At 46.2% G+C, this 12,887-nt stretch overlaps 1 protein-coding gene across 2 annotated transcripts in view; it reads right to left on the bottom strand.

Annotated features, from left to right (window-relative positions):
• The window catches only part of LOC135900995 (excitatory amino acid transporter 1-like), a 38,824-nt gene extending 26,607 nt beyond the window's left edge, over positions 1 to 12,217 (bottom strand). For both annotated transcript variants that reach the window (XM_065430621.1, XM_065430623.1), the window contains exon 1: positions 12,018 to 12,217. In XM_065430621.1, the coding sequence (XP_065286693.1) occupies positions 12,018 to 12,200 (183 nt within the window). In that variant the 5' untranslated portion in view covers positions 12,201 to 12,217. The remainder of the gene's footprint in view (positions 1 to 12,017) is intronic.
• Positions 12,218 to 12,887: the final 670 nt, after the last annotated feature.

The raw sequence follows: 12,887 nt of genomic DNA, 5'->3' as shown, positions 1-12,887 counted from the left end.
GAAGTGCAACCCGAGCTGTTGAGTAGTCGGCTGCAACAGCACGTACACCAAGTCACGAGGAACAAAGTTTTACAGGTTTCCAAGCCGACCGTATGAAGCAGAACGGCGTCAACACTGGATAGCGCTTGTCCGACGGCATAAGCTGTTTTATGTTCCGGCGTTATGCCAAGTGCGTTAGAACGCTGAATTCTTTGCTTTTACAGCAATGATGGCAGCAACGGGACGCCTGCAGTCAGTGGCGTAGCTAGGTCGTCTGGCACCCGGGGCCCACAGGTCTTCTGCCCCCCCCCCCCCCGGTTTATTCGAGGAAGGCGAGGATATCAACAATTTCCGTGTGTCTCCAGACGTATATGACACCCCCCCCCCCCACTGGCCCTTTGCACCCGGGGCCCACGCCCCCTCCCCCCCCCCCCCGTTTCTACGCCGCTGCCTGCAGTGCGTACCAGGATATGTAGCAAACAAAGTAGTTTGTTCCCACACTCTACTGCAGTAAAGCTGTGGAACTCTTTCTCAATCCTCTCCCATTGCTGAGAGAATTGAGGAGGGGTTGCAGCCGGCTGAGCTGGCATACACCCTTCTGCGCCCAGCATATCAACGAAGGGGCAGTTGAGATCACCAAAATTTTTGACAACGTGGTTTATTGGAACCTCCTTTGCGCGCACTGAAAAATCGCAACATAAAAGTATCGCACTTCCAGTAACTTGGGCGAAAATATTTTCCCAGCGTAGTCTAACACATATGGTAAGTTCATCCTCTTTTTTGTGTTTGGGGAGAGCAACGTTAGAATACCTCTGGTAGGTCTTACGAATCGTTCGTACCCCACGTTCTTGGATTAGTTTTGGATTCGTATTTGCCGTCCTGTATGTACAGGGAAACTACCGCGGCGTCCTTGCACTTCCCTGCGATGCCAGCGCGGCAATCGCAGCTCCCCGCTAGGATTTGTCTGCTGTCGCCGATCTTCAAGAATAAATGTCGCCTATAATTTCATGCGTCCGCACCGTAGATAAGAAGTAACTTACGCTGAGTTTCACGCATCTCGCTGGTGCATTATTTTTCGTTTGCGGAATAAACCTAGCAGTCACTTCCGATCAGTGCGAGTTCAACACTTCCCTCACGGCGTAGACGTGCCCCACTTCAAATAAACGACTTCCTTTGTCTAAATTCTTTTCACGAAAAAAGCGATGAAGGTCTTGTAATTCCCGAAACCCGGTTAAAATTAATATCGGCACGCTGTTTCGCGCCATCGCTACCGTTTGACAGGACGCCAAACACGCAGCGCGGGCTGCTGACGCCGTGAGTAATCCTACCACATTCGCGCAACTATTCGTCAGATGGCGCTAGGGGTCGGAAAGACAGGGCGCCGCCTAGCACTTGCAACGTGCCCATACTTAATGACATTAAACGTTGCGATGGCGATAGCTGCAGTGAAACGGTTAAGTTTGTTTGCCAATCGTAATACAATAAAAGAAACAAAAACAAGAAAGGGGCTGGCAGATGGAATGGCACACTGTGGTATAAACTTTTTTAAAACAGGGTTGAAGTACCTCAGACAGGCTGGCCAACGTTTCGATAGGTGGACCTATCTTCGTCAAAGGCGGCCTCGTCATCCTCGGCGTGTTAGTTTTAAAGGGTTAGTGCAGTGACGTCACGTGCGGGTGTTGTCGCTGGCGGCTGGTTGCTTTGTCCTTGCTTTGCTTTAGAGCCTTGCTTTGTCAAACATATGTCCATGTTCATTAAAGTGGCTGGCTACTGCTTTGGGTAAATTGTGTTTTGTGTCCGCGCGGTGACCATTGAGTCTTGTATTGATTTGTTGTCCGGTCTCACCTATGTATTGTTTGCTACAAGCGGCGCATTCTAGACAGTAGACTACATTGCTTGATGTGCAGGTGAAAGCCGAAGTTACTTTGTGTGTGTAATTCGACGCTGTACTTTTTACTGTAGTAGTGGATTGAATGTGTTTGCATGTAGAGCACCTGGGGCGACCACAGGGATTGGTTCCCAACTTCTTCTTTTTCTGTAGTTTGGCGTGCACAAGAACATCTTTAAAATTAGTGTTGCGTCTGTAGGCTACTCTGGGAGGGTCGGGAAAAATCTTCTTAAGTTTCTGGTTGCTGGTGAGAATCGGGTAGTATTTACTTAGGATGTTATTCACGTTTGGGAGTGCGTTTGAGAATTTAGTAGTAAGAAGAGGCGTTGTTGTTCTTGTGATCTTCGGGCGGGGCTTGAGGACCTCGGCTCGATCAAGTTTGGTTGCAGCGATGTAAGCTGTTTGAAGGTCACTGTTTGGGTGGTTCCTGTTTGATAGCGTTTCTTTAAGGTGATCGAGTCTATCTATGTAGTCTTGGTTTTCAACGCAAATGCGACGTAGTCGTGTGGCTTGGCCTTTAAAGATGCCTTGTTTGCAATGTCTGGGATGGTGGCTGGTATATTCTAGGTACTGTTGTTTGTCGAAAGGTTTCCTATACAGCGTTGTCTTTAGTTCACCATTGTCAATGTATATTGTTGTGTCCAGAAAGTTTATGCGCTCAGTTGAGGATTCTGATGTGAATTTTATTGTTGGGTGAACAGAATTTAGAAAGGATACATATTTATCTAGACTGTCTTCTGGATGCCGCCGTAACGACACCTACGTTAAGCGCGTGGGGCAGTGCCCCTTGAAAGACCATGCCGCTGCCTTTCAGTCACCCCACCATTGCACCGCAGACTCCCCGTCGCCACTTTAACTATTTCAAAATTACTCGACCTATTGCTTGACCGGCCGTTCTAATGCCTCAAAAACATGCCGCCAACGACTCCCCCGGATTACCTCCTAACCCTTCGCATCCCCAACACGCTCCCAAGCCCCCATATTTCTTAAAGATTTCATTTTTCTCTTTCTTTTTCTTTCACCCTCCCCCCCCTTTGTTGTGTCTTGGTACGGCCCTGGCACCCCCCTGCTTTTTTTTCCTTCTTTTCCCCTTTTTTCTGCTTCTATTTCTTTTCTTTCCTCCCCGCGTGCCCACTCTCACGCTCTTGTCCCTTCGTCTTGAGAATGAGGCTCACAGACGTCGGACGGCAGCGCCTGTTCCCTCTTGTAATCTCTCTCTTTAAAACCAGCCGCCAGCGACAACACCCGCACGTGACGTCACTGCACTAACCCTTTAAAACTAACACGCCGAGGATGACGAGGCCGCCTTTGACGAAGATAGGTCCACCTATCGAAACGTTGGCCAGCCTGTCTGAGGTACTTCAACCCTGTTTTAAAAAAGTTTATACCACAATAAAAGAAACAGTTATCTATGAAGGAGATGTTTAAGAAATGGCGTGAGAAACATTAATTTTACTTGAAGTTTACTTCAAGTAAAATTCAAGTTTTACCGGAAGTTTACTTCAGGAAGGTCATTTTTGCACCCAGCCGTTAACTGTTTGAAGCGAAAGCTAGCTCGACAGCCGATCCATAGTGCATGTAGCCAAAGCATTGAAATTGAATAAATGGTTCTCACAGCTTTTAAGCTTTCAAAAGCGATCCTGGAGAATTTTAAATTTGTTCTGGCGTATGTGCTTCTTCGAGCCAAACATTGTCGAGGAATCCGAATGCTTCAGTATGAGGCCAACAAGGCAGGGAGCCGCCGCCGTGCAATCGAACAGCTTCCCCTGGCTAACGCGCTCACGATTAGTGCTCTAGCCATATGTAGGGGCAAGATCGCCTGCTCATGTCTACGAAAATAAACAACTTCTTAACAAATATATTGAATACATTAGTTGTTCTTATCTACAAGTTAGCTTAATATCGTTAGAATGTGGTCACTCCGGCAACGGCGGGGACCTTGGAAACGAGAGCACGCATTCGACGGCCAAGTGAGTTGTTACAATTGTAAGAACGCACTACGCCGCGAAAAATAACAATTTAAAGCGAAGTGAATATATTAATTGTTATTCACTAAGAATCCATTTAGTCTCGTCAGGCTGTGGAGACATTGGGAACGAGAGTACGCATTTGACGGCTCAGTGAATTACCAGAACGCAATGCGTCGCGAATGGCATTAAAGTTTAAGGCATTCGCCAGTTAATGTCATTTTCTATGTCCGTGTGGCAGGGGTATAAACCTAAGCCAAATAACGCGGTTGTCCTCAGCGAGCCCCAGTGCGCATAGCCAGTGGACTCGTGGCGGCACACCGCGGTAGCCGCGGTATACGCCATGTAGCCGACCGCAGCTTGATGGCAGCTGTTGGGCAAAAGCAGCCGTGTAAGGAAATGAAATAAAGCGTCCGATGGAAAAATGAAGCGTCCGGATGGGAGTGAGGATAGAGTCGTCTGTTGAGAAGAGAACGTTTGAGAGAAAGGTGTACTAGGCTGAGACGTTAACAGCAGTGTATGCTACCCGCGGACTATATGTTACTTCACCAAGCACGATGGGTGATTCAGGGCCCCTTTAAGAATTCGTATTTGAAAAGGAACTATGGCCGTTACACGCCATGGTAGTCTAGTGGCTTTGGCATTGAGCTGCTAAGCCCCAGGGCGCGCGATCAAATCCCGGCCACGGCGGCTGCATTTCAATGGGGGCAAATAGCATAAACGTCGGTTTACCGTGCGTGTACTGCGCATTGATTGCACGGTAAATTTTGACCCCAGCTGGTCAAAATTATTCCACAGTCCCGGACGACGACGCGGCTCATAATCATATCGTGGTTTAGGCAAGTAAAACCACAGAATTTCTTTAAACCGGATGTTGAAGTTTTCTTACTGTTCTTCGTCTGCTAAACAATGTATCGTAAATTACAATTACAAATTACTTTGCTGGAAGAAGCGATACAAAGCGAAAAAGTTTCGAAGTAGTGCAGAAACAAAATGGGTTATGCAAGCAATGCTGTCAGTATACACGGTGGAAGCCCGCGTGACAGCCTGTGATTTATGTTTGTGCTTGGTGATTTAGGGCGAAATGCTTAAGTTGCTCATGGGTCGAAGAATCCGTTGTCCGGGGTTATCGAAAAATTGACCGTCGGCGTTATGGCACCAAAATTGATGGTGCCACTCACGAGCTTTGGTGGGACCAAAGCTCGTGGGTGGCACGAACTTTGGTCCCACCAAAGCTCGTGATGCTAATATAACATCAATGGTCGAACCCACGACCATTGATGTTAAGGCAGTCGAACCCTGGACCTATGGCGGGACCAAAATTCAATGTCACCAAAATTGATTGTGACACCTTTGATGGTCGAACCGACGACCTTTTGTGTTAAGGCGAAGTTAAGGCACAGTTAATTGCCATATAGGTAATTAAGGCACTCGAACGTACGACATTTGGTGACAGCCGACCTTTGGCGGGACCAAAATTCAGTGTCAGCAAAATTGATGGTGCCACCATTGATAGTCGAACCCACGACCTGTTTTGTTAAATAAGGCACAGTTAATTAACAGAGGGTTAATTAAGGCACTCGAACCCACCACTCTATTGTTAATGCGAAGGTAATTTAGGGCACAGTTAAGATAGAGTTAAGGCACTCGAACCCAGGACCCTTGGTGGGAGTTGAACCCACGACCTTTGGTGGCAGCCGACCTTTGGCGGGGCCAAAATTCAATGACACCAAAACTGATGAAACCACCGTTGATGGTCGAATCCACGAACATTGGAGGGAGTCGAACCCGTAACGTTTCGTGTTAATTGAGGCCAAGTTAATTAAGGCAAAGTTAATTAAGATATAGTTCATTAAAACACTTGAAGCCATAACCTTTGATTGGATAAATAACTACAAGTACGCAACAACGCATTCAAATGAGAATGTCGATTAATTTAATGAATGCCTCGTGAGCGCGCAGGCTCTCGCCTTCATCCTCTTTAACGTATGCTAAAGTTACTGTCAACTTTTGTTTCTGGCATTCTAGTCATGGAAGCAATTTCCTGTTATACGCTGCAACAAGTGATGTTTTTCTTGCAACGTGCCCTTTTACATGTGCGTCAAACACGCAACCCCCCTTATGCGTCTTATTCCTTTCTTTTTCCACGACTTTCGATCTTTCTTGGGCAGCCATTTGTACAGTGTGCTTTTATAAAGCTAGTCATTAAGCAGGCATTCATTCCTGGATTAATATATAGTTTGTTGCAACTAGGCTGTGAAGGTTTTAAAAAGGCTATTCGGCCAGTCTTTCTTTCTTTCAATGCAGGTTAGTGATCTTATACTAAGAATTGATCCTTTGTCCCTATAAACCTTTTTTTTTTTTTGCAGTAGTCAGTGCAGCTGTGGTACCTTAATATACTAAAATGAATATTCCTGCTGTAAATTTATGCGTATGCTTTGACTATCTATTCTACATTGAATACTTGCTATTTGTATTGTAAATAGAGTTCATATTCGCCGACCTCTACTTTTCTACAATACCACAGACTTTAAGATAGACTTCTATTCATTCATTCATTGATACTGTCAGCCCAACTTTGGGCTATTACAGGAGTGGTAGGTCACAATACACGCAAAAATATAAGAGCACGCCTGGTAAGCCAGAAATAAAAAAAAAACACGCAAGGGCGAAAGAAGGGAAACGACGCCGCCTACTCGGGCATATACTTGTCGGCAGAGATGGACTGCACTATATTCTGAAAGAGACAAGTGTGCTTAGTAAGTTTCCAACATTTTGCTGCACCGCGACGGTCTAGCTGCGAGAAGATACTGTGAAATCCGTGACATCACACTGACGTATACCGGCCCTGTTTCGGAGCGCAATTCTAAACAAAAGTGAATATTCACCTCCACTTTCTGTTCTAATATAGAACCAATTACAGCAAAATTAATGGTAACAATCTTATGAAGAAATTATTTGTTAGTCTTAAGCTTTTTGGTGTTCCTCTTTAATTGCCACTTTAAGTTTTGCTTTAAGGCGAAACCACATTTTCCCATTCAGATGCACCTGAAACGCCGAAACGCTTTCGCTTGACGACCTCTGAGTCGTACCTTGAATGAAATTTATAACATTTCAGAGAGAAATGTAAATTTTACAGGCAGCAAAGAGGAGTATTTTATTGAAAGCCTCAATTTTCTAGAGAAAGCGCCAGAAACTGGTGTTCAAGAAATCGAAGCACAATGCTTACAAATCTGTAGCTCAGGTCTCTTAGCGCTGTAAACAGCAGTTGCTGGAGCACCTGAAGCGGACATATGCGACATGCGAGTTCACTAATTACGCTACAATGTCTATGGAAGCTTCGCAACTGTCGTACTGAAACATCAGTGATAGATATATCATAGCTGTCTGTACAGTTTATCCGCTTTAGATCGTATCCGAATAATCGCCATACTGTCTTTCTCCTTACTTATTTTTTTTGGGGGGGGGGGGGTGCAGTATCGGAGTCGTGAACTTCGCTCTCCACTTTTATTTACTTTTTGTTATCTTCAACAATCTTTTGCTCCAAGATTAATGGCGTAAATAGAAAAATGCGTTGTAAATTCGGTACCTTTTTGTTTATTTTCAATGCGACAAGCCTCCTTAAACTTGGCGCCACGCAAGTCGAGAAAATCGATTAATCCGAGCTTCCCGCCTCTTTAATTTGGACCTCCTCATGTGCATGTTCCCGTTAACTCTAACGAACCATTGTAGCCAATATAATTAAATGTATTATGTACGGAGAAAAAGAAGTGGAAGATGCGACGAGTCAGGCAAACATCGTTGCGCTGCAGCAAGATATAGAGCTGGACGAGTTGGCTAAGGCACATTTTGTTCACAGCAGAACGGAGGTCCAAGCGCAACAGAAAATCAGCCAGGGCGTTTTCTAACAACTGACAATTTTTACAAGAACGAAATGGATACAAAAAGCATCCTGCGCATGCACAGGTTCAAAGAGCTTTCAATTAGAAGCACTGTCGCATTCTCAAGGGAAATGGATAACACTGACGTGCACAATTATCGAGTTCTTTTGGCTGACAGAGAACTCCTCCGCAATCTTTTTGCCTTATGTTCTTTTATCTCCCCGCGCTCACATATATGCATTCAAAAGAAAGGTTTGCAGCTGCGTCACCTCTGATAGGCAGACAAGAGGCGCACCTTTCAATTTATAATGTTGCAACCGTTCAATCAAAAAGGGTCCTCATCCTCCGGCGAAAACCCTTACGTAAAAAAGGAGTATGCGATACGCCATACAGTGCAGGCATGCAGTAAAGAAACCGCAGTTCTCAAATCACAATGGTCTTTTCCCAGCTCTCCGCAAACCTTGCCTTCAATCGCTGCGCAAGAATTTGAAATCGAATTACTTTGACTATTTCGTCTGTTTACTTAGTGATCGGCGTTTTATGGCCGGTCTCACCATCGATGCAAAAAGCACCGATTCGGAGAGTGCGTGTGTTCTCGTGTTACAGAGCTTCGGTGCATACACGTCGCCGAAGGCCAGCTATTACAGCTATTTGAGACGCGCGTGCTGTCGCGCAAGAGCTTTGCGCAGCTCGGGTTCGGATGGGCTATACGCCCGGGAAGCACAGCCCTCGCCTCCTCCCGCCGCCTTCACCCCACTGCGGCGGCTGCAGGAGAGTAAATTTTTTTGTTAACCTAGAAATAACATAAATATGTCATGATACATACTACACGCAACTGGAAATCGAGCCTAGAGTCAACAATATCACCAAGGTCTCGTACATGGGCAGCACGAGATATTTTTTCTGCCAAAAAGAGTATAATTAAACATAACTGTGTCGTGTTTTCTAGTAAATGACAACACACAAATTTTCTTATTGTTCAGTTTAAGCTTATTCATCAAGCACCATTCCTCGATGTTGCCAATGTCAGCGTGCAAACGGCGGCAGTACCCTAAGTTCTCAATATTACGTAATAGTTTTAAATCATCTGCAAAGAACAAGAACCTCGATTTCATGACATGCAGGGGGGAAATCATTGATAAAAACTAGAAACAACAACGGCTCTCGGCTGGAGCCTCGAGGCACTCCCGATGAAGATACAAATTCGTCGGACACACAGCCAAAAGATCTGTCCAGATTACGACAGCTGCCAAGGTAGCTTTTGAGCCATTTGCAGCACATGGGACAAATTTAGCCCGTACTTTTTCAATGTTCATCAAAAGTACCTGATTGGGAACCGTGTCGAAAGCCTTAGCCATGTCAAAGTAGATTGTGTCTATCTGACCGCGATTAAACACGTGAGGTCTACTGTATCCATGAAAGGCACATAAATTTGATTCAACGGATCGTTCTTTTCAATAACGGTGTTGCAAAAACCAGATGTTTGTTTGAAATATGACCTCACGCGTTCGTACAGTACCATTTCAAAAAAAATTCCAATACAACAAATAAGTGACACTGGTCAAAAATTATTTACATGACAAGCATTGCCGGATTTAAATACAGGGACAACTACTGGCAGCTTGCAATGGCAAGAAAAAACATCAGTGCACAGAGATAAGTTGAACAAATCGTTGAACCATCGGCCATAGAGCAGCACTGCGCTTTTCTTCTCACGTTTTCGCCGTACCCTCCTTCTTCACTTTCCGCCTCATGCTTTCACTGTAGCCTCCTCCTACGCTTTCCTCCTCGAGATCTCCTCGCTTTACATCCTTCACTCCGTTCCGTGTTCGCCGTTTCATCCCTCGCTCTGCTCGTTCGCTCGGTTACATTGACGACGCCGGCGCTCAACGCAGAAACGGGGGCTTAAGAGCTGCACTCTAATGTAAGCCTTCAAGTGCATCATTAATTTAATGAAGTGACTAACCCTTTAGAAGCGCTAGGCTATTCGCTTACATTGACAACCATAGCGAATGGTTTCTGCACTACTATTTTTTCAACCTCGAAGTCACAAAAAAACATCGTCGACTAAACCTTTCGCGGTCCTTATATATAATTTTTTGCCGTATTGTTAATTCCTATAACTTTTTGTTGGTAAGCGTTCATTGGCATTATCGGTCGCCTCCGCTATTATATGTCCGGCATAGGGATTGTCCGGAATTTTCTCTTGCGAAGCAATTCTAGCGTATGAGCTATTTTTTGAATATGGGCACACAGCACGCAACAGGCACATTTAGAGCGCTTTGTATATCACAGGTGGTTCTACATATAAGCCATATTACACATGTGATGCCTCCAGCAGCGGGAGGGCCGGCGTTCCCTGCCATCCGTTCCATGCCAATGGGGCCATCTTCCTTAGCCATCACAGGGGGAGAGGGCAGCGACAGAATAGGAGGGATGTCCTTCCCTCGCGCTCCGCCCCAGCTCCTTAATCTTCAATCGCCCCAAAGCTCTCTCGCGACAGCACACGTGTTTCAAAGAGCGATAGATAATAGAGAGTTTTAATTTAGGGGACGCAAGCGGCTTGCGCACGCAAGTACTAGGGGCGACGGTACTGCGCATGCGCAGGCGGTTCCGCGCATGCGCAGTACCGTGGCCCCTAGTTCTTGCGTACGCAAGCCGCTTGCGTCCCCTAACCTAAAGCTCTCTATTGATGGGTGGCGACGAACGTTCGGGCGAGAGAGCGCACCCTGCGCATCGGCGCCTCTGTATCGGCGGTGAAAGACCGGCCAACGCTGGAACGGGGAAGGAGCCAAAGCAGCTGTTGGCTGTATTGGCTATCGTTCTCTGCATTCGAATTTTTCGCGCTCTTCTCGTTTGCCATCGTTCCCGCTGTGCCCTGTTACAGAGTTTTCCAAGGTAGCAACGGCCATTCATTGATTTCTTTCGACAAGATCGGCCCTCGAAACTTCTATGATGGAACCACAACATGCGAAGATAACCACAGCATGCATATTCGTCAATACAAACAGAGTGTTTCCCCGTGACAGTGGTGAACGAAGAGTCTACGAGCGTCAGCACGTCTGTTTGTTAAACCTCCGCGATGGGAGTGCTGCCATACCACGTGGTATGCAGAGTCCAGGGAAGATGTTGACGGACCATGCGAGCTAGTGCCGAATGGCGTCTCCAGGCCTTCTACATACCTGACAGCTAATGTCAGAGGTATAGATCGTAGGCGTAAATGCCATGCTCTTGCGCTCGCATCTTTTTTGTGCTGTTTCTTTGTGTCATCTTTATACCTTCCTCATCGTCCCCAAAACCGCGATTCTGCGGCAGATTCTGCACCATGGTCTTCTGGCTCCTGAGTATCATCAGTGAAAAGGTAGGAAAGGGTACTTTACTTTTGCTAAATGGTTAGAAGCTTCCTTTAAGATCGACTCATTCCGCTGCCGAACCAGAGAGGTATCGTGTCTACGCGTATGTTAAGCGCCATTTTTGCAACGAAACAATCGGCACGATTGCGAGCGCAACGCGACACACTTCCATTGAAACTATGTACTCAGCAGCACCCTCGGCTTCGAAAGCGCGGAGATACAGTTTGGGCCACCATGGCGTAGTGCACAAACTTTTGCTGCTGACTGTGCTCGTTTCAGATTCATTAGCATTATCTGCTTAATTTACGTTTACTATAGGACGAACGGCTCTCCCAGCGATCTGTAATCACGCCTGTCTCGAGTCAGCTGATTCCATCCTATGCCTGCAAATTTCCACCACCTATATTCCTCTGACGCGACCTCTACTGCTTTTTTCTTGCCCTCATAATCACCTGTAATTCTAACAGACCTACGCTTAAGTGTTCTACACATGGCCTGCTCAACTCCATTTCTTCGCATACTCCTGTTGGCCTTCTAATTAACACCAAGGAAGTTTTAAATACTTTAAAACTGCTTGATCCACATCGCAGTCTTCCTCTCTCAAGATTACGCATATCAATTTATCTGGTAACCCCCAAGTTTCTGTTACATATGTTAGTACTAGTATAATGCAACGATATTATACTCTGTTCGAAGGTTAGCGGTAAGGTGCCGCTCACGACTTGGTAATGCCCTTGTGTACTGCTAGGCTGGCCTGCTTCTTCTCGACTAATTTTCTTCTTTCTCTCCTCAAACTGAGGGAAATCTCGTGCCTGAATATAATGCGATTAAAATCCGCACCGACTAAAGTGAATGTCCTATATATATGTTATGGGTTTCAGTCGTGATGACGATGGGGGTATCTCGCTCTGTGGAATGAGTGCGCTTATCCCGAGCGACATACGCATACCCTTGCATACACCTCTCCAGGAAAGGCGATGTACATGCGATGCCGTTGATTTAGAGACTGGCCCTGTAGCGACAAACCCAGGACGGCGCCCAGAACCACCGACGAGGCGATGACGCACGGCTCCCAGTGGCGTGTCGCCCAGGCACAACGGCTGCGACGGTCGGTCGCCTCGGTGTACTGCATGGCGATGCGTTATTCTTCTTTTTTCTGCTCTTAGCTCGTGGCTCATACCCACGATCTAGATAGAATTGGTCAAGACTGGGATGAGACAAAGCTTATGAACAAATAAAGTATATTCGTCCTGAACCACTTTTCTTTGAGGCCTCAAAAACACCTGGGAACACTTATTATGCCTTCAGCGAATATATTAACGAAATAGTTTTTCAAGAAGCTCCTCTACGAGGCGTATAGATACTCCACGAGCAATATTTATGTTTCTCATTCCTCCTCAACGCTCGCCGTTACGAAGGAGTGGGGCGGCGCCGGTTGTGGTACGCCGCTTCCGCTGTTTCGTCAAGTGGCTTCAATGTTGTGCTTCTTGTTTTTCAATGCGCTGTAGGCGACACGTGCTTACGGTCCCTATTACTGCAGTAACATCGGTTTCATCAAATTTCTAGGCTACAGTGTACTAGATGTTTGAACGCAGCCGTTTGTTGTGCTATCAAGTGGCATGAGTAGTACATTTCCTTTCGCGCTGAACTCTACGGCAATCACACAATTTCTGAGGCTTGAACGAAACGTCGTCCGCGCGCACATCGGCTCAGCGATTGATGCAGCACTCCGGACTCACTCTGAGAGGACTCACGTGATGAGGGTTGACCATGGCCGCTATAACGCAAAGCTATTTAAATCTGTTTCTATCCAATTTTC

The sequence above is a fragment of the Dermacentor albipictus genome, chromosome 2 (genome assembly GCF_038994185.2).
Source record: "Dermacentor albipictus isolate Rhodes 1998 colony chromosome 2, USDA_Dalb.pri_finalv2, whole genome shotgun sequence".
Classification (NCBI taxonomy): Eukaryota; Metazoa; Arthropoda; class Arachnida; order Ixodida; family Ixodidae; genus Dermacentor; species Dermacentor albipictus.
The sequence above is the reverse complement of the archived record's forward strand: the minus strand, read 5'-3'. Positions and strand labels throughout refer to the sequence as shown.